The sequence below is a fragment of the Phascolarctos cinereus genome, unplaced genomic scaffold, assembly GCF_003287225.1.
Source record: "Phascolarctos cinereus isolate Bilbo 61053 unplaced genomic scaffold, phaCin_HiC Scaffold_9;HRSCAF=440, whole genome shotgun sequence".
Taxonomy (NCBI): domain Eukaryota; kingdom Metazoa; phylum Chordata; class Mammalia; order Diprotodontia; family Phascolarctidae; genus Phascolarctos; species Phascolarctos cinereus.
The window spans coordinates 149,191,818-149,214,703 of NW_027556402.1; the positions used below are offsets into that span (position 1 = coordinate 149,191,818).

At 37.6% G+C, this 22,886-nt stretch overlaps 1 protein-coding gene across 1 annotated transcript; it reads left to right on the plus strand.

Annotated features, from left to right (window-relative positions):
* Positions 1-484: 484 nt before the first annotated feature.
* Positions 485-19,591, plus strand: CNGA1 (cyclic nucleotide gated channel subunit alpha 1). The gene is made up of 8 exons (XM_020990547.1): positions 485-591; positions 1,671-1,787; positions 5,020-5,082; positions 9,412-9,453; positions 9,549-9,659; positions 13,717-13,824; positions 17,289-17,395; positions 18,177-19,591. The coding sequence occupies exons 1-8, from the start codon at positions 485-487 to the stop codon at positions 19,589-19,591; spliced, it is 2,070 nt and encodes a 689-aa protein (XP_020846206.1).
* Positions 19,592-22,886: the final 3,295 nt, after the last annotated feature.

Here is a 22,886-nt window from a genome sequence, read left to right on the forward strand (position 1 = left end):
CCATAAACTTTTGAGCATTGTGACTACTTTTATTCAGAACAATAGTAGAATGAAAGTTTTTATGATGAAGGTAAGTCCATAACTAAGGTTAATTTAAGTGAATCTTTGGAATACTTGTTTCAGAAAAATCACCATTTATACTTCAGAAACTGAGTATTAAATATTCAGATTGATGTATTAATGGGTAGATTATTGATAATGTCCATGAAAAATGGAAATTCTTCTTAGTTATTGATGACTCTTTTTAATATATATCTTTAATTAACAAGCATTTATTTTCTCTATCTCCCCCTCCTCCCCACTGAAAAATAAAAGAAAAAGAAAACTCTTGAAACACGTATGCATAGTCAAGCAAAAGAATCTCCCACATTGGCCATGTCCCAAAATGTATGGGTTACTGGCTGCTCTGCATCCATATGAAGAGCTATAAAAACATAATTGGCCACTAAAGATTCTTCTCTCATCAGATACTAAAATGTTAACCATGAAAAGAAATGTGGTCAGCACTCAGCACTCATATGTGAACATCCCCAAGGTGACTGCACAAGACACTGAAAAGGAAATAAGAAGAATAGAAAATGGTGGTTGCAGGTAACTAAAAGCTAATCACGTTTAACAATGTTCTTTACCTTAAATTTGTTAAATTTAACCTTGGCACTTTATCATTGTTCCAGATGGATGGTATTTTTTACACTTTATAAGCGCCTATCTGTGTCAGCCCCTTTTTAGTCAATAGGCAAGGTCTCTCCCCTCTAGGAGGTTATTTGTAATCCAGACAGACAGCACTGACATAGATATATTTCTGAAAGGACCCGGTCATGGGCCACTGAAGCACATACAGTAAATGGTTAAGGAAAGGATGTCATCTTAGAGGTATGTGACACAAAAGAAAAAGGTGGGCTAAGTGTACGTGAGAGTATGGGACACCCAATGGATAGCCTGTATGCTTTTTTGTAATCCATGCGATGTCAAAAAATGTAGAAAAAGGCCTCCGTTATATTGGACTGATCTGTCATGGAAGATTTAGGGGAAGACATAGCTAAGATGGCCAGGACCTGATGGGTTATAATCTGTATTATTGAAGGGAGGGGGTCTCATTTATGAGAAGCATCCTGTGAACTAATAGTGTACCTATTTTTTTTAATGTGGTATAGAATCCCTTTTAGATTAAGTAGTGAGTGCATAGAAGGTACTTTCCATTTTATATCCAGTTAGGTTGTGCTACTCAATAGCATTAGTCAAGACACAACAGTCCAGATATCACATTTTTTGATGGGTAAAACATTACTATTATATCCAAAACACTGACCTACTGAAGGTCTAGTCTTAGAGTTTCTTCCTTTATATTTTTTGCTGGCATGTAATAGAGCAAAAACTCTTCACTTTACATATAATGTGTATGTGTATATTTATATGCATATAATACACATACACACATGTATATGTATATGTGTATATGTGTGTATATGTACACACATACACGTGTATGATATTATATAAGTCTCACTAAACATCAGTGGAAATTATTGGGTTATATTAGTATGTGGGAGAATAGAATAGAATGTGGGAGAATAAGGGAGAGAGGAAGCCCACAAAGGGCCAAGTTACCCCACATTTGTAGTTTTTTAATGTGCCAGGCTAACATATCTCTGTGTGCTGTTGGAACGTAGTTCGTTCTCTGATGATGATGATGATGACAGTGCCTCTATGATGGAGCGTGGAAACCATCAACGTGGGGATGCTTTCCGAAATAACTCCCATGCAAAGGAAGGAACATCCTCCCAGAGGTGAGCAGTGTAATTCACATACATGTCTTAAAGGATGAATCAGGATCTCACCACCATGCACCATGGACCACCATGCAGTCTCCATGCTAGAATGTTCTCCTGCTATTCCCTACCATGAGGGCCCTGAAAAATTGCTAATGTCTAATTGTTCCCTAGTGTAATATGAACATTATCAAATAACTATTTTATCCAAGAATTTAAACACATTACCTTGAAGATTTCTTGTTTCTGACTTTCTGAGTCCTAAAGTAATTGTGGCATTAGAGGGGAAATACTATTTTCCCTGAAATCCTAACTGTTTTCCAACACACCTTATTGACTGGGAAATAGCACCTGTTAGTAAATTGATAGCTGGAAGCCACAGTTATTTATGTTGCAGCGGAGGGTGACCAGAGATACTTCAAGGTACAGGAAGGAAATCGTATTTATTAAGTACCTACTATGTGTCAGGCACTGCACTAAGTGCTTTACAAATGTCAGCTCATTTGATCCTCACAACAGTCCTGTGAGGTAAGTGCCATTATTATCCCCATTTTACAGCTGAGGAAACTGAGGCAAGTAGAAGTTAAGTGGCTTGTCCAGAATCACACAGCTACCAATTCTCTGAGGTCATGTTTGAACTCAGGTCTTTCTGACTCCAGGGTCCAATACTCTATCCACTGTGCCACCTACCTGTCCAAGGGAGTGAAAATACGAAAAAATTTTTTAAAAACATGTGACTAGGAAGACTAGGATAGTGCAGTATAGTGGATAAAGTCCTAGAGAGACCCAAACTTTCATAACCTGGTCCCCTTGTACCTTATGCCTTACTCCCCCAATTTACTCTTCGCTACAGTGACACGGGCCTCTTGGTCATTCAAGGAACAAAGACCCTCCTTCTTTTCACACTGAGCGTTCTCCCTAGCTGTCCCCTACATGGAATGTTCTTCCTACTCTGCTCCCATTTCTAACCTCTCGGGCTTTCTTTAAGTCCCAGTTAAAATCCCACTTTCTATAGGAAGCCTTTCTTCTGTTAATTAATGCCTATTTATCCTGCATATAGCTTGCTTTGTATATATTTATTTGCATGTTGTCTCTCCCATTAGACTGTAAGCTCCTTGAGGACAGGGACTTTCTTTTTGTATGCTCAGCACTTAGCGCAGTGCCTGCCAAGTAGAAGGTGTTTAATAAAATGTTTATTGATTGATTGACAAACCTGCCTCTGACTATGAGTTGTGTGGCTATGGACTGGATCAGTTATCCGGTAGAAACTTCCAATTTTATAAATGAGGAAACTGAGGCCTAGAGAGGTTGTGATTTTCCCATAGTCATATAGATAGTAAGTTGGCAAAGTTGAGATCTGAACCCAGGCCTGCCCAGGAGTTCTATGAACCTCAGTTCCCTTATCTGCAAAACAGGGTTAAAAAATACCCAGAGTTCCTATTATATATGTAGAGGTCTTTGTAAGTATTGGTTATTTTTCTCTCTCCCTCTCTTTTCTCTTCCTTTGTTCTCCATTTATTTCCCCCTTTTTTTTTCTTTCAGTCTCTCCTGACTATTCAAGCCTGACAGTAGGACCCGGTGGCATTCATAGATTGTTTCTCCTTGCTGATGGCACGGGGGTCAACTTTTACAGAATTGTATATAATCCACCTATAAAGGTTTTGAGCCCCATTGTGTTAATCAGTCAAGTGATATGTAATTACTTCTTTTGTACAGGGCTCCCTTTTTCTTATTAGCTCATGTCTCATAGGTTCAGGATTTTTAAAAAAGTTATGATGAATTTGGCAGATAGTAACAAATTTAAACATTTCCATGTGCAAAAAGCAGAAAAGAGTATTTTATATGAAATGATGACTATTATGTATACCTTACTTTAAATATGTATAGATGATACTTAATATGGGAGTACTCACATTACTGAGTCCCCTTTTGTCCTTCCTTCTGTTTTCCTATGTGTATTTATAAATGTTTCATTGGTGCTCCTTTCTTTCCTTTCCTTTCCTTTCCTTTCCTTTCCTTTCCTTTCCTTTCCTTTCCTTTCCTTTCCTTTCCTTTCCTTTCCTTTCCTTTCCTTTCCTTTCCTTTCCTTTCCTTTCCTTTCCTTTCCTTTCCTTTCCTTTCCTTTCCTTTCCTTTCCTTTCCTTTCCTTTCCTTTCCTTTCCTTTCCTTTCCTTTCCTTTCCTTTCCTTTCCTTTCCTTTCCTTTTCTTTCCTTAAATATCATCATCCTTACCTTCTAATTCTCCCCCAATATGTACTACCACCCCACCCACCCACACTCAATGAAAACTGTCCCTTGTAACAAGTAAGTCAAGCAGTACAAGTTCACACTCTGGTGATGCCTGAAGATGTAAATCTCATTCTACTTCATCACCTTGATGCCAAGAGGTGGGAAACATGCTTCATCATCAGTCTTCTAGAGCTGGGATTAGTCATCATTATCAACCAGAATTATTAAGTCTCCCAAAGTTGTTTTCCTTTGCAATATCTGTGAATTGTTTTCCTAGTTCAGCTCACTTCATTCTGCATCAGATGATACAAGTTTTCCCAGGTATCTCTGAATCTGTCCCTTTTGTCAATTCTTACTGTACAATAATGCTATTCTATCCTTATCATATCCCATAATTTAGTTCATCAATGGGAATTGATGGACACCCACTTTGTTTCCCATTCTTTGCTTCTATTACTATTTTTATACACATTGACCTTTTATCTCTTTGAGGTATATTGAGCTCTTTTAGGGTACCACTGGGCCAAAAGGAATACAGTTTACTGAATTTTGGAGGTTAGTTCCAAGTTGTTCTTTCCAGAATATATGAACCAATTTATAGTTCCACTAGCACATACGTGTGGGGAAAAGGATTTTTTAATCAATGAAGGTAACAAGCAGAGTCTTAATTAGGAGGGGGCTTTGCCCAGGAGGGACATCAGAGGTGGGAAGAGTTGTACTTCTTTTTAGTACTAACTGCTCTGGCTCCCTTCACCGGGCCATCTTCTGAGAGAGCCACCTTCCCTCCTGACCTTTCAGGGGGCAAAAGGGGCTCTCTGAGTTACGGACCCTACCCCTTGTGGGCTCTCTTCCACACCAACCCTACTCCACAGAATTTGCTCCAGGTACAATTTGCACGAATTACAATTTTGATAGTTAGGATTTATAAAAGTCAGTGTCTTTTCTCTGAAATTACTATGCTGGTCTTTACAATTATGTAGATGGTTACTATTGTATAATCATTATGCTTTCCTGTTTCTAGGAGTCAGTACCTGCCTGGTGCCATTGCTCTCTTCAACGTTAACAACAGCAGCAATAAAGACCAGTAAGTATTTTGTTCATCGCAGAAAAATAACAGCTGTGCCTTGAAGAAATGCATTGATCAGTTAAAGATACCTCTGAGCCAGTTATGTATGGGGGAACCTTTAGGCAAGCATGAACTTTTGAATGTAAAGGGAAGCAAATTTATTTTCTGTCTCCGGTAACTCACAGTGGGATCTGGTGAATAGTGTAAGTTAAGTCATTTGTTGGGTTTTTTAATTTTAATTTTTTTTATTTTTTCCAGTTGATAGTATTTTATTTTTTCCAATTACATGTAAAGATAGTTTTCAACATTCACTTTTATAAGATTTTGAGTTCCAAATTTTTTTCTTCTCCCCCTCCCCAAGATGGCATGCAATCTGATATAGGCTATACATGTACAATTGTATTAAACATATTTCCACATTAGTCGTGTTATGAAAGAAGAATCAGAAAAAACACGAGAAAATTTGTTTAGATCTACCGTGAAAAAGCCCGAATTATTTTTACATTTTCTATAAAATTGTCCTTCGCTTGGGAGGACAATATCCCTAAAGGTGATTCATATCAACAAGTCTGGATAAAGCTGATTGTCCTTAGATTAATGTAATCTGGGTTGGAGGTGGGGGCACAAGCTGGGGCTGTTTTGTCTTCAGAGGTATTGCCTAAACTGCTGGATTTCACCTGTGGTTGTCATGACCCCATAGACATTTTAAATTATTTATTTGTTTGTGTCTCTGTTTATTTGGCTGTATTTAACAAAATTTCTCCCAGAAGTGAAGATTCTGTGCAAATGGGGGCCCTTATGGAGCCGTCTAGGTATATAAGAGATTGGAGCAAATATCCTTGATTAAGAGAATTCTGTGGTAGCTTGTGTTTGATCTCCTGCAAGGTTTGTTTGGGTCCTTTGCTTAACATGAAGAACAGAACTAGGAAAAACTAAAGTAAGTTAAAATTATCTTGGTTATGTTCGAATCTTTTACACTGTCTTGATCCAGGCTGGGAAGCATCCCAAGTTTGGAAACTTTTCCTTCTGTCTATTACACCTTTAACCCTGTAGGAAACATTGTAGGATCATAGAGTCATAGCTGGAAGGGATCTTAGAGGCCATCAAGCCCACCTCAACTCTTCATTTTACAGATAATAAAACTGAGACTAGTAACTTGCCCTGGGCCACACAGGGTCTTAGGCAGAATTTGAATTCAGGGCTTCCTGACTTCAAGTCCAGTGCTTTCTCCATGGTACCATTTAGCTATTGAAGGATAGCTCGGATGCTGGCAACCCATGATAACCCTGGTGGTTATACATACCACCTATTCAACGTGGAAGGACATTGGGGGGCAAAGGCTAAACTCTTTTTCAAAGAAAACTACTCCTTTGTTATGCACCTGGTCTGGGTGACAGGTCAGATCCTTAGTCTAAGAGTGTGATCAGTGTGGATTTATCCAATTAAAATCTTGGTTCAGCCCCTACCAACCAGGAAAACTGATCTATTCCCTTCCTGCCTCTTTCAGTGAGCCCTAATCATATTAGCATACAGTAAGGGAGTTGTTAACATTACTTTTTCATTCCTATATAAGTTAAAACGATAAAACCAAATAGGTTGTATACCTTTGCTTCTCCTGGACCTTAGCTAATCTTTAGACATACTTCAAACCTGAATTCCTGGACATAATTCAGGTGTTTAATCAATTAATCAATAAGCATTTATTAATCACTCACTATGTGTCAGGTGCTGGGAAGGTGATAGTGCCCTTGCTAGTAATAGAGAAGTCATCAGCTTCCATCAGGAGCTCAATGTCTTGAGCTAACCAATAGTACCCAGCATTCACAACCTACCTTAAGAACTAAGTCCAGTCAGACCTAGGATTCCAGACTCTAGAGCGTCTTGGCAAATCTTATCTCCTTCTCAATAGCAGCCATCAGCACCTTTGTCTCCCAGCCAATCTGGTCCACCAGCTATTCGGATCTGGCTACTGTCCTATTTTTCCCTCCCTCACTATTTGTAGCAGTTCATGAATTCCCCCACACTCTCATTCCTACTCTAGTCCTACAAGTCTTTTCTTAGGTACTCCATCAAGTACTTTATGGGTGGGACTGTACTCAGTTCTCAGCTGGAGAATAAATAAAACCCCATTATGTCTGGAGTCTAAATCCTATCAATGTAAAATGCTCTGTGCCTTAAAGCTGATAAACAGATTGGAACAGATGGAACATATCAATTTATTTATTTATCAATTAACAATTGCTAAACAGATGGGAGTAAAAGGTTAGTTACTATCTGAATATCTAGTCTTTCCCAGGCAACATTTATATTAAAAAATTTTTTTAACCCTAAAGGAATAATTTCAGGCATTGTCAGCAAGCTAGTGAATAGCAATTTGTCCTAAAGTAGAACTTTCCTGGTGCCCTGTATTGAGATTACCTAAGTAGCCCACTCAAGTCAAGGGTCCAAAGGCTATGATAGAGAGGATTCAGTGTACATGCATGAGCCTTCCCTGTGTCTGTACTTTCCACTGCTCACCCAAGAACAATACTTCAAATATATGAAAGCAGAGTATTCTTCCCTCTGATATCTCTGAGCCCTCCTGCCCTTGTATGCTCTTTTTTTGTATAAACAGATTTTTTTTATTGATTTTTCATTTTTACATTGTCTAAATGTATCCCTTTCCCTCTTCCAGAGTAGTCCCTTACAACAAAGAATTGTGTTTTCTTCTTTTTAATTAATTAATTTATTTTTAGTTTTCAACATTTACTTCCATAAGCTTTTGAGTTTTAAATTTTCTCCCTTTCCCTCCCTACCTCCTTTCCCAAGATGGTGTGCAATCTAATATAGGCTCTACATATACATTCCTATTAAACATATTTTCACATTAGTCATGTTGAAAAGAAGAATTAGAACCAGTAGGAGGAACCACAAGGAAGAAGAAGCAAAACAAAAGAAAAGAAAAAAGAAGAGCAAATAGTGTGCTTCAATCTGCATTCATACTCCATAGTTCTTTCTCTGGATGTGGGCAGCATTTTCCATCATGAGACTTTTGGAGATGTCTTAGATCCTTGCATTGCTGAGAAGAGCTAAGTCTATCAAAGTTAGTCACTGCACAACCTGGAATATGTTTAAAAGTGACAAAAACAGGAAAATCTCTCACCTTTGCCCTGGCTTCCCACCCAGCCTTAGGGAAACCCTCTGTAACTAACCTGGGTAATGGGACTTTGGTGATTTACTTGGTAGTAGTTGTGTGATCGCTTGATACACAGTAAGGTAGCTATTGTAAATGAGCAATAGACTCTTCTCTAATCCATATCCTTGTCCTGAGTCATGCTGAAAAGGAGAGGGTTTTCAGGTTTAAAATGCTGAGATTGGCTTAGCAAGCACTTGGGGAAAATAGGGGAGGTGGCAGCATTTCATATTGCCTCCTGCTGAATTAACTGCTATGAGGAGGTTTCATCCATTTCCTCGGGTCCAGTCATAGCTCCATTTCCCCTATTCCTGCTGGTTCCCACCTTGGAATCCCTCCTGCAGCCACCATGCTTCTCTGGGATCAGTTGTAGTCCTTCCTTCCCTCTGTCCTTCTCCGGCCACAGTGTCAATGCTAAGGAGGCAGCTCTCCAGCCACAAAATCATCTCAAAAGTTTCTCTACTTTTCACTGTATAGACCAGGATATCTAACCTTTCTACTCCTGGTATCATGGAAGGAGTGGAGTGGAATGACTGACTTGACGTCCTTTTTCAAACAAAGGCCATGAAGATGGGCTAGAAGACTAGGTCAAATAAGTAGGTTTGCATGCAGAATTTCCTGCTGCCTCATCCTTTCACATATGATCATCCCTGCCTTTGTGATCAAAAGCTAAATGTAAATGCATACAATAGGCCTTTCCTCAGCCTGCTAAATCTTATGCTCACCTAATGGGGCCTTTAAAAACTCAGGGTCACCTTCCATGATGAAGCATTGGAAGAAAACATCTACACGTTTTTTGAATAATAAAGATAACCTTGGCAGCAATTATTTTTTCTTCAATGATTGGTTTAACTGATATTGGGTTTATATTTTAAGTCAGTATGTCCTATATTTACTTAGGTTTATAAAATGTACTGTCTTTAGAACTGTTCTTTCTTGACCTTCCCCCACATTTTTATGCCTTTCTTATTAATTTTTCCTAATCACACATGTCTACAACTGTAGCTTTTATTTTTCTCCCCTAAATGCTTGTTGATTTCTGATTGAACTCTTCTTTGGGAGACCATCTTTCCAAAGTCTCTGCAAATGGGAATGTGTTGATGAGGAAGAAAGTTAAAATGGTTTAGGACTGAATGTAATTTGAACATGTGACAGATATATTATTTCTTTCTTAGAGAGGTGAAAGAGGAAAAGAAAAAGAAAAAAGAAAAGAAAAGGTAAGTCTCTCATTGACCAAAATATTTGATATGAAGTTTTCCAGCACACAGAACTTCTTATATTTTAATGCTGTTGCATGTGATCCATTTTCCAGCAAATCTAGTGATAAAAAGGAGAAGAAAAAGAATAAAGAAAAAGAGAAAGAGAAAGAAAAAGAGAAAGAGAAGAAAAAGAAAGAGGATCAGAATAAAGATAAGAAAGAAAAGTAAGTATGCTTTATTAATATGGAGATCAATGATACTCTATTCCTGTGAGAATGTGATAGATGGCTGTTAGAAGTGGCAGCGTAGTATAATTACTGAACCTGAAGTTAGAAGATTGGGATTTACTTACTTATTGACTTTCATCTAGTTATTTACTTAATTTCCTGAGCATCAGTCTCCTCATCTGTAATATAAGGATAATAATATTGAACAAAAACCATTTTATCATTGTCTTTGTATCCCTGGGGCCTAACCAATCCTTGGTGCGTAATAAGCACTTAAAAACCTGCTTGCTGGAGGATTTATTGATTAGACCAGACCTGCTCTTGGCAGTAGGTGGGAGCCTACTTAAAGTAGGCTAAACTTCTTTGGGCCACAGCTAGATTTTTAGTGGCTCATTTTCTAGGTAAAGGTATAACTAATGATTAAACTATTTTGCAAATAAACCATGTTGAAAAAAGGGAAATTTCAATTAATATCAATTAATTATATTTATTACTTAAGATTTTTATTTGTCATGAAATCACTTCTCTCAGATTAGAGACAGATGGACAATGATTGGTTGCCATGCGTCATGTGACAGAGTGCGGAGTGGCAACCCACCTGCCAAGTTACATGATGGGCACAGTAGTGACTAGTGGAAGACTGGTTAAGCAGGACACGGAAAAAGCACTTGTTACATCTTTACTTAACTTTAAATTCTTTACCTTTTTCTCGGGCTGCTTGAAATCCTTTGGCGGGCCGCATGTTGTGCAGGCCTAGATTAGACTATCTACATTATGGGGTTGTTGGGAGAAACCCCTCTGTAAACCATTAAGGACTATGTAAATATGAACTTTTCTTATCAGATACAACATAGGCCAAAGCTATAGGTTAAAGAATCCTACCTTAGCAAAAAGGTTAAACCAAATGTGAATTGAAGCTAAACACAGCTATAATATTTTAAATATTTTTACCATTGTTTTTCTATCTTTGAAACAAGCAGTCTCAGTTGTCAGAGAGATTTATTTAACTGTTCCTGAATGGAGATAATGTTGCAACCCATCTTCTTTCTGGAAGCAATCTTAGTCCTGAGGAGAATCAAACTCATAGCATTCTACTATAGTTTCTTTTGATATGATATAATCATTCATTAATTTCATTAATATTTCTTGAGAGCTCACAAGGCACTAGGTACTTTATGAAACATATTTGAAATAAAAACAGCTAGTTGCACGTACTTTTCCTAATTTTGGACAGCAGGACAAATGAAATTATACAACTTCCAGAAGTACCCATTTCTAAAGAGGCAGTGGGTATGGTACAGTGGATAAAGCACTGGGGAGCCTAGAGCTTACCTCTGTTTGCTTCAGTTTCCTCAACTGTAAATTGGGAAGGGGAAAATAGTACCCACCGTACAGGGATAATATTTATTAAAAGCACCTAGTATATACTAGGCATATAAATGCTTATTTCCTTCCCTCTTCTTCTGTGTACTTGAAAGCTATAATTCAAACTAAATTACAGAACACTAAGGTTTCTTTTCCAAAAATGCCTTTTCTTTTCTTTTTTCTTCCTTCCTTCTTCCTTCCTTCTTTCATTTCTTTTTCCCTGACTCCCTTCTTCCTTCCTTCCTTCCTTCCTTCCTTCCTTCCTTCCTTCCTTCCTTCCTTCCTTCCTTCCTTCCTTCCTTCCTTCCTTCCTTCCTTCCTTCTTTCTTTCTTTCTTTCTTTCTTTCTTTCTTTCTTTCTTTCTTTCTTTCATTAATCTGTTTATCCTCTTTTCCTTTGGGTAAGTGTAAGATGTTATTATTGATGTTTAGCTGTGCCCAACTCTTCGTGACCCCATGGACCATAGTGTGCCCAATACTCTACATGGGGTTTCCTTGGCAAGGATGCTGGAGTGGTTTGCTATTTCCTTCTCTAGTGGATTAAGGGAGAGGTTAAGTGCCTTGCCCAGGGTTACATAGCTAGTAAGTATCTGAGGCTGATGTGATCTCAGGTCTTCCTGACTGCAGGCCCAGCACTCTATCCACTGAACTACCTAGCTGCCCAAGTATAAGGTACATTGTCTCTACATAATACTCCTCCATTCATAGGGAACAGTATAATGATGAAAATGCAGGGAAAAGTACTTTGTGAGCAAGAAAAGGGTTATATCAACTGTCAAAGGATGTAAGATATTGCTGGTATTACAGAGAATCATTTTGATGCCTAAAAGGAGTAGAAGAATTTGTTTTAATAAAAAACACAGCTTTCAAGAGTTTGAGCAGTTTAGGACAAAAAAAATGAAATACAGTGTAAAATAAAGACTTGAATGATGTAGAATGATGCATTGCTTATATATGAACAGTTTATTTAAGAGGCTACAAAATGAGACATTGGATTATATTGAGGACTTATACCTACAGAGGATTATAGTACTTCAGCTCATTTGTACATAACTGTTTGATGACTAAAGAGGGAAAAATGAGACAGAGAGAGAGAAAGACAGAGAGAGAGAGAGAGAGAGAGAGAGAGAGAGAGAGAGAGAGAGAGAGAGAGAGAGATATTATATACAAATATTTGGAGACAGTCATGATTTTTAAAAGTCTATTAATCTCACAGGGGAAATTTTGGGTGCTGTTCCCTTTTAAATGAAAAGTAAATCACAGTTAGTTAAGAGGTTCTCATTTAAGCCACTGAAGGGAGATGAACCTAAGGGAGGAAAGTAAAGGGAAAATGAAAAGAAGGGTAAAAAAAGGAAAGGAAAAAAGAAAGGAAAAATTAAATGCAGCAAGGGGCTAAAAAAGCTTCTGTCAGATTCCATGGACAGAATCCTCCAGCTAAGTGATTTCTGATTGATGGGTGGAACTGATTTTGCTAGCCATAAAGTCCAGTGACATATTACCCTGCAGCACCGTCTAGCCTAGGACAGAAATGAAGCATCTCATAACGTGCCCTTTGCTCTCTGCTGCCACCTATAGTTTGATAAAGAAAATCAGCAGGAAAGACTTTGGATCCTCTTAAACTAGCTAGTTTTGTTTGCTTAATTTAAAGAATCAGCTTGTCCTGTTTCTGTGAGCTTCATTCTGATTGGACAGTGAAGCATCTGGGTTGATGCAATGAAGCATAACTAGCTGAGTTGGTTTGTACAGACCAGACATAACAAGTTCTCTGACTTGAAAGGAAAATTCTGTTCATATTAAGAAGTAACATTTTCTAAATGCCTTCTTAAGGGTGATTATAAAGTTTAAAAAATGTATGTTTGAGTGTAGAAGAAAAGGGAATTTGCCTAGCTAAGAAGTGGTAGAGCCAAGAGATGACCAATATGCAGAAAGCTAGTTTCCTGTGGGGCAGATGTTCCTGAACGGACCAATGACATCAAAGAATTGTGAGTTACTTGGCAAAAACATATGGGTTTTCTTCCCTCATATTTCCTTGCTAGGTTTCTGTGAGTGCTCACTCACTCTCACAGATACCAAATGCATTGGTGGGAGATGATTACCCAGGTTTGCATGTGGATTGTGCTGTGTGGTGTATTGATATATTTGCTTTAGTATGTTTCTGTTGTATTTCTTTTGCTGCTAAGTAAAGTATTTAAGGTTTAAAATTGTAATTTAATTATTGTGTTTGAGTAATTCATCATATGAGTGTGTTACATTGAATCTAGTTTGTGTCAAAGGAAGCACATTGTTAGAGGCTCATGGGCGGCAAGAGAATATGTATTCCCTCAGGAGGTTTACCTCTAGGACTCTGGGGGAATTTGCTTTGTGGTGAAGGGAGCAAACCTAAACCTGCCACGGTGAGGTTAGGAATGAGCAGGCCAACTTCGAGAGTCAGTTGGTGTTGACATCCCCCAAGGGAGGGTGAAAATATTTGTTGCATTTTGAATGTCTACACTAAGAGCCACACCTGACCCCAGACCATGCCACTGCCATTACACAGTTAACTCACCTGTTGCAAAATTTCTCAGCTGAACTAAGTCTTGACTATCCATTTTAATTAATTATGAACAACGGACATAATTGTTTTTAATTTGTAAAAATAAATTTATATTTGTTTCTCACTAACATTCCCTTTATTTTTCACTGCCATTTAGTGAGAAGAAAGAAATTACAGTTATTGATCCAGCAGGAAATACATATTACAACTGGCTGTTTTGTATTACTTTGCCTGTGATGTACAACTGGACCATGATCATTGCAAGGTGCCTTGCTATTATGATAGATCTCACTCTCTTCTACCTTCTCTCACAGCACACTAAGCCCTGATACCTAGAGTTCTTCAGAAGATCCCTTCTTCTTTCTCTCCAACTCAAAAGATTGCAAATTTCCTATCCCATACTTTCTTTAATGTTGAGGGTAGACATTTCAGTGTCTAGAACTACTTTAACACTGAGGCTGAGTTTCTTTTTTTTTTTTTTTTTTAAAGAGGGAGCAGCTAGGTGGCTCAATGGATAGAGTTTAGGCTTTGGAATTAGGAGGACCTAAATTCAAATCCAGCCTCAGACACTTGATACTTACTAGCTATGTAATCCTAGGCAAGTCATTTAACCCCGATTGCCTCACCAAAAAAAAAAAAAATTATATATATATATATGTACATATACATATTTATATGTATATATGTATGTATAAATAACCAAAAGATAATCATGGGGCAGCTAGATGGCGCAGTGGATAGAGCTTGGGCCTTGGAGTCAGGAGGACCTAAATTCAAATCCAGCCTCAGACACTTGTCACTTACTAGCTGTGTGACCCTAGGCAAGTCACTTAACCCTGATTGCCTCACTGTAATGCAAAAAAAAAAAGATAATCATTCAGTCATGTGATTAACATTAATTACTGCTGCCAAACCTTTAAAAATGTTGCTCTTTTCTGGGTACTAGAGGAAAATGCTGGAAAAAGTGGCAAAACATAAATTATAAAAACTTAATAAAGTATCTAAGATAATGTGTCACAGACACTCAAAGAATAAAAGAATTGGAAAGTACCTGACAACTCACCATATCCAGTCTTATATGTTTAGGTAGATTAATGTCTAAAATCTCCAAGCAGAGGGCTGTCTATTTTCTTGAAGCTTTTCAGGGAGGGAGACCCTGCAAGTTCCGCTGACTGTCTGTTTTAGGATTATGTCAACCTGATGATCAAGATGCTCTCTCTTATATTTATATAAAAATCTCATGCTTTAATTTAAGCTGATTTCTTCTCATTTGGCTTTTCTTTCTCTTTTTTTGTTTGGTTTTTCTATCTGAGGCAGCAAGTGTGGTTTCTAACAGCTGAGGAGCCACAAATTTATTTCAAGGGGTTTATTGGGTGGCCATAGGATACAATGAGAAAAGCTCTGGATCAACAGTCAGAGGACCTCAGTTCACTCCCAGCCCTTATATTTTCTACTTGTGTGACCTTGGGTAAGTCATTAATCCTCTCTGAGCCTCAGTTTCATTATCTGTAAAATGAAGGTGTTGGATTAGATGATGTCTAAGGTCCCTTTAGGTTCTAGGTCCCCTGATATGATCTCATCTATGAAGGGAGAAGACTGATAATCTCTAAGATTCCTTACAATCCTTATTCTCCTATTCTGCCTAAACAACAATATTAACACTAAAAATACCTAGCAACGGTATAGAGTTTTAAGGTTTACAAAATCATCACAACAACTCTGTAAGGAAAGTGCTATTATTATTTTCCCTATTTTACAGATGAGGAAACTGAGGCAGACAGAGATTAAGTGATTTACACAGGGTTATATCCAGGGTTACAGCACAATTCAACTCAATTCTTCCTGACTCCAGGTCCAGTACTCTATCCACTGCATTACCTTGTCATCTCATTAAAACATGCCTCAAATTAAATAGTCTATGATTCAGACTTCACTGACCCTAACCCTAACCCTAACCCTAACCTAACCCTAATTCCTTTCTAATCCAAATGATTCCTTCAGGATTCCTTTCTAACCCTAATCGATTCCTTTCTAAACTTAACTCTAGCTATAACCTTACCGCTAAACCTAACCCTAATTGCTCTAATTCTAACCCTAAACCTAACCCTAACCCTAATCCTAGTTGTGCCCTAACCCTAACCTTAACCTAACCCTAATTCCTTTCTAACCCTAATTGATTCCTTTCTAATTCCTTTCTACACTTAACCCTAACTCTAACCCTAACCCTAAACCTAATCCCAATTGCTGTCCTTCCTAACCCTAAGCCCAACCCTAACCCTAGCCATAAATGTGCTCTAACCCTAACTCTAATCTTAACCCTAAACCCTAATGCTATCCCTAATCCTTTCTAATCTTTAATTCCTTTCCTTTCTAATTCCTTCCTAACCCTAACCTTACCATAACCATAACCATAACCATAACCCTAACCCTAACCCCAATTGTGCCCTAACACTAACCCTAATCCTAACCCTAACCCTAACCTAACCCCAATTCCTTTCTAATCCAAATGATTCCTTTAGGATTCCTTTCTAACCCTAATTGATTCCTTTCTAATTCCTTTCTACACTTAACCCTAACCCTAACCCTAATTGCACAGTAACCCTAACCCTAACGATAACCCTAATTACACCCTAACCATAACTGTAACCCTAACACTAACTCTAATTGCCCTAATCCTAAACCTAACCCTAACCTGAACCTGAACCCAAACCCGAACCCTAACCCTAACCCTAACTCTAAGGCTACCCTTAATCCCAACCCTAACCCTAATCATAACCCTAACCATAACCCTAAACCTTAACGCTATCCCTAATCCTTTCTAATCTTTAATTCCTTTCCTTTCTAACCCTAATTGCTTCCTAACCTTAACCCTAACGCTAACCCTAATGATTCCATCCTAACCCTTTCCAACCTAATGGTTTCTAACCCTAACCATAATCCTTTCCTTCCTAACCCTAATATTTTTCTAATTCTAATCCTAAGCCTAAACCTAAGCCTAAGGCTAACCCTAACTCTGATTGCATTCTGACCTTAATGATATCTTTCTAACCCTAATCATTTCTAAATTTTTCTAATGATTCCTTTCTAACCATAACCCTAACCTTAACCCTTCCTTTCTAACCCTTTCAATCCTAACCCTTTCTAACCCTAACCCTTATCCTTTCTAACCCTATCCTAATCCTTTCTAATCCTAATCCTTTCTAACCCTTTCTAAAACTAACCCTAACCCTAAAGATTCCTTTCCAACCCTTTCTAACCCTAACTCTAATACCTTTCTAACCCCTTCTAACCCTAACCTAACCCTAACCCTAATGATTACTTCCTAACCCTTTCTAACACTAACCCTAACCCTAAATGATTCCTTTCTAATCCTAACCCTTTCAAACTCTAATGATTCCTTTCTAACCGGATCATTCTTTTTTAACCCTAACCCTAACCCTAATCCTTTCTAACCTTTCCTAACCCTAACCCTAATCCTTTTTAACCCTTTCTAACCCTAACCCTAATCCTTTCTAACCCTAATCTTAACCCTAACCCTAATCCTTATGATTCCTTTCTAACCCTAACCCTAATTCCTTTCTAACCCTAACCCTAACCCTAATGATTCCTTTATAACCCTAACCCTAACCCTGATTTCTTTCTAATGTAAGTACAAATTAGTAAAGCTTTTGCTCTGTTCTCATCTTAGCCTACATATAATTTTATTTATAAAAAACTCTTCTTTTACAGAGCATGCTTTGAGGAACTTCAGTCTGATTATTTAGAATATTGGATTTTTTTTGATTACTTATCAGATGCAATCTATCTTCTTGACATGTTTGTCCGAACAAGAACAGGTAAATATATTGTGTTGTTTTTTAAACTATATATGTTTTATGCTAAGATCTGAAACCCGTCAATACAAATAATAAAAATAGGCTTATAAACTAATACTTGAGGGAAAGAAAGCAGAGTCAAAGGCATAATCATACTATGTAGAATCATGGGCTTATTTCTTCAGCTTTGACTCAGGAAGTTTGCTGCTGTTTAGAGTGCAGAAACAATTTTCCTCCACATTTCCTCTACCATCCTAGCTTACGTTAGACCTGAGGTAAAAATTTCCTACTCATTTTTTTTTTCAAAAGTGAGAATAGTTCTGCTCATTATGAAGGTATCTTGGTTCATCTTGGTAGAAGGCATGGGAATGGTTTTCCTGTATACAATAGGGGAGAAAAAACATACATTGCTTATAAAGAAGCCATGAATGTGACCAAGACTCATCATATTTTGCTTATTATGTCTTGCCTTCTGTTATCTCTTTCCTTCCAGTTTTTCTGTTATGATTGTCAATTTCTTGCTTATCTTAGTAATTTCTTCTTGCTAATAGCCTTTTCCATCTTTACGTATCGATTGTATCATTAAGTGAAAATTAAATTTTAAAAGTATCATTAAATGAAAATTAAATTTAAAAAATACCAATAATAAGATAATTACATAACTACTTGTCCATGAATCTCTGGAATATTTTACACTAATAAGGTTGTATTTACTCTAAATTCAGTCTTGCCTTTGACCATAATATAGTAATATTCTTTTACAGAAGGAGAAACAATAAATTGATTTGGCATTATATTTTAGGTTACCTGGAACAAGGATTGTTGGTGAGAGATGAAGCTAAACTCATAGAAAAATATAAGTCACATTTGCAATTTAAACTTGATGTTATCTCAGTGGTACCAACTGATCTGCTGCTTTTAAAATTGGGATGGAGCTATCCAGAGGTAAGATTAAACAGATTACTCAGGATATCACGTATGTTTGAATTCTTCCAACGGACAGAAACAAGGACAAACTACCCAAACATCTTTAGGATTTCTAACCTTGTCATGTATATTGTGATTATCATCCACTGGAATGCATGTGTATACTTTTCTATCTCTAAAGCCGTTGGATTTGGGAATGATACATGGGTCTATCCTGATGTTAATGACCCTGAATTTGGTCGTCTGGCTAGAAAGTATGTTTATAGTCTCTACTGGTCGACATTGACCTTAACCACCATTGGGGAAACTCCACCTCCTGTTTTGGATTCTGAGTATGTCTTTGTTGTGGTTGACTTCTTGATTGGAGTGTTAATTTTTGCTACTATCGTTGGTAATATCGGCTCCATGATTTCCAATATGAATGCAGCCAGAGCAGAATTTCAAGCAAGAATCGATGCTATAAAACAGTATATGCATTTTCGAAATGTAAGCAAAGATATGGAAAAGAGGGTTATCAAGTGGTTTGATTACCTATGGACAAACAAAAAAACAGTGGATGAAAGGGAAGTCTTGAAATATCTACCAGATAAACTAAGGGCAGAGATTGCCATCAGCGTTCACCTAGACACATTAAAGAAGGTACGCATTTTTGCTGATTGTGAAGCTGGACTATTGGTGGAATTGGTCTTGAAGTTACAGCCTCAAGTCTACAGTCCTGGTGATTACATCTGCAAAAAAGGAGATATTGGACGGGAGATGTACATTATCAAAGAAGGGAAATTGGCTGTGGTAGCTGATGATGGAATCACACAGTTTGTGGTGCTGAGTGATGGTAGTTACTTTGGGGAGATTAGCATTCTTAACATTAAAGGTAGCAAAGCTGGGAACCGAAGAACAGCCAATATTAAAAGTATTGGCTACTCAGATCTCTTCTGTCTATCAAAAGATGATCTCATGGAAGCTTTAACCGAATACCCAGATGCTAAATGCATGCTAGAAGAGAAAGGCAAACAAATCTTGATGAAGGATGGACTGTTGGACATAAATATTGCAAATGCAGGAAGTGATCCTAAGGACCTAGAAGAGAAGGTCACACGAATGGAGGGATCAGTAGACCTCTTACAAACAAGGTTTGCCAGGATTCTGGCTGAGTATGAATCAATGCAGCAGAAATTGAAGCAAAGGCTAACTAAAGTTGAGAGATTCTTGAAACCATTAACCGAAACTGAGTTCTCAGATGTTGAAGGACTAGAAGCAGAGAGAGGACCCACAGACACTACCCAGGAATGAAATGATGTGAGATGACAGGGACCATTAACTGGACTTTGTGAGTTGCTTGGACAGTAAGGATCCAAGACAAATGTGAAATATCTGTTCAGAAGTCCTACAAAGTTGTCTTTTCATACTGGGAAAATATATGCATATGGGAAAATAACTTGGATTCAGGAAAAAAATATGCTTTGGTGAATCCTACAAATATTCATCACTGAAATGGAAATAAAATTGTGGAGTATTCTGACTACAGAGTCACTGTGTCGTGAGGTTTTCTGGCTGGATACTCTGTAAAGGTATAAGCTGAGGAATTGATCAGCATACATATCTTCTGGTTACTTCTGTATACCATCCTCTGCATGGATATAGTAAATTTTCTGTTATGTGGCATTGTTGGGGAAAGGGCTATTAAGGACTAATTAAATATTCTGGCAATTGAGAGTTACCATCATGGATTAATAAAATACACATAATACTAAAACAATCCTGAGCATGATTTAGTTTTTCTTCATGATTCAAAAGGCACTTCAGGACCCTGTAGTGCCTCAGGGCCATTGTAATAAATATCAGTTAACATTGTATTGGAGAATTATAGAAGTGCTGGTTAGTAGAGATTTCTGACTGAAAGAATATCTAATGAATAGCACTTTGTTCTGCAACTCTCTAATGTACTTAATGTGTAATATTGTATATGATAGTTATCTGTGTTTGTGTCTTATTCCCTTCCTAGACTGTAAGCTCCATGAGGGCAGTCTAAATTTTGTATCTGTGTGCTATGCACGTAATAGGTGCTTAATAAACATGTGTTGATTTGAATAAATCAGCTTTTCTGCATGAGTTTTTATCTTTGAGATTCCTAAAAAGTTGTCTAAAGTATTTAGAGTAAGTTAGTTTATTTTTGTGTTCAATTCGTCTTAAACTCCTCTTAGGAAAGGTACTATGAACATCTGTCAACTAAAGTTTTAGAGTCATTCTTAGCAAAATTGTGATATATCAAATAGTATACTAGCATCTGGCCCAGGAAGGCTTTAGAGACTATAGTAATATAAAGATTGCAGGGGGTCTACAAAGTTAGGACCCAGGCTATGACTATATTATCCAAATTGAAAATTAGCCAGAGGCATGTCAATCTTATGAGAATATTAATATATTAATGGTTTGGGCTATAATCAGGTAGAGCAGAGATGTATGAGTATATATATATATATATATATATATATGTATGTATGCATATATATATGTATGTATATATATGTATGTATGTATGTATATATGTATATAAACACATTACTGGTGTGAGACAATCCACAGAAAGCATATAATGAAGGAAGTAAAAATCTCTCAAATAAGTAGATGAATATCAAACACTTATTACCTTTTTAAATGACCCAATGTCCTGTTAAGACAGCAACATCTCTTACCTTTGGGAAGAAATAACTAAATGATTTGCTCTGGGAACTGTCTTATATAGCTACAACATCACAACCAAGCCCCAAAGATCTTAAATTTCTGACATTTTCCGAAGCAAGTAATTACAAAGCCTCTTATATACATCTGATCCCTCCAACCATTCTCTAAGGTAGGTAGAATGAATATTATTATCTTCATTTTATGGATAAGGTAACTGAGGCTTAGAGAGCTTGTGATTTCTCCAAAATCATGTAGCTTAACGAGTGGTAGAACTGAATTTCAAACTGAGATATTCTGGTCTAAGTTTGGTGCTCTTTTCATTACACGGCCTCGTTGTGATAGTGACAAATACGGAAATCAGAGAAACACCAGAGTGCTGCTCCTGTTGGGTGGATCTCTACCTCCCCTTGCAGGATTCTATCAACTCTCCTTCGAAAATTAATTTCAGGAAAGAATGTCATTAGTTTCTTCAGAGGCTTTGTACATACTTACTTGAAGGTGAAACCATTGTGTGTGTGCATCATTGAAGTTCAACCTCCCAATGACTTCCTGATAAACATTAGGAGGCAAAAGAATAGCTCCATTATTATAATTTATAGCCACCAGAAACAAGCCCTTAACCCCCCCCACACACACATACACAACATTTTCCTTTGCTTCAAGAATGTAGGCCTTTCTGTAGATTCAAGATTCTTTGATCCTGTTTTTTCAAGGGGCAGAGCTCATAGGATCATGGACCTAGAGCTGTAAAGAAGATCAGATACCATCAAGTGCAGCCCCTTCATTTTACAGATGAGGAAAAAGAGGCCCAGAGAGGTTACACAAGGAAGTAAGTGTCAGAGTCATGATTTTAACTCTGGTCTTCTGATTCTAGAGTCAGTACTCCCGTGCAGTACCACTGTGCCATAAAGGAGGGAACCAAAAGATGGCCTATTATCTTTTCCAGATGTGTCCTTCCAGTTTGTCAATAATGCTTCTGGTTCATCTGGGTCTCAGGGACTGCCAATAGCTACTTGCTACTGCTGGCTGTTGTCGTTTCAGTTACGTCTGACTCTCTGTCATCCCATTTGGAGTTTTCTTGGCAAAGATACTGGAGTGGTTTGCCATTTCCTTCTCCAGCTCATTTTACAGATGAGGAAACTGAGGCAAATTGGGTTAAGTGACTTGCCCAGGGTCACATGGCTAGTAAGTGTCTGAGGCTGGATTTGAACTTGTGTTCCTGACTCCAGGCCCAGCACTCTATTCACTGTGCCACCCAGCTGCCCATTACCTGCTACTACCTAGTTGTCTACTTGTTAGTAAATACAATAGTAATAGTACTATAGTAAATAGTAAATACTACAACTACCAATAGTAAACATGTAATGTTTTAAGTTTTGAAAATATGTTATCAGATCCTTGAAATGACTTTGTGAGGTAAATGCTATAGATATTATTTCCACTTTAAAGATGAGGAAATTAAAGCTCAGAGAGGTAAACTAATTTGCCTGTGGTTACATAGCAAGTTAGTGTAAGATGTGAAATTTGAATGCGAGCTTTTCTCGAGTCCAAGCACCGTGGTCTCCAACAGAAAGAAAAAGTCCAGAAGGGGTACTTACCCCAAATACTCAGAGAGACTGTAGGAAAGCACCTCATACCCTTGATAAAGCCAAGTCTCAAGGATCATATGATCATACTTCATCCTAGGCTACCAAAAGAATTGGCAGATGCAATTGTTGACCATTTTCAGTGGTCTATCAAAGGTCATGGAGGACTCTTTGACCCAGAAATTCATTCCACGCTAGGCATGTACCCTAAGAAGGTCAAAAATAAAAAGATCCCATTTATACCAAAATATTCATAGCTTCACTTGTGGTAGCAAAGAACTTGAAGCAAAGCAGATATCCACAGAATGGACATCTAA

Coding starts and splice junctions, on each gene's coding strand:
- CNGA1 (XM_020990547.1), top strand. CDS start 485: ATGAAAAGAAATGTGGTCAGCACTCAGCACTCATATGTGAACATCCCC. Junction 9,454..9,548: donor AAGAAAAAAGAAAAGAAAAG/GTAAGTCTCTCA, acceptor TCCATTTTCCAG/CAAATCTAGTGATAAAAAGG. Junction 13,825..17,288: donor TGGACCATGATCATTGCAAG/GTGCCTTGCTAT, acceptor CTTCTTTTACAG/AGCATGCTTTGAGGAACTTC.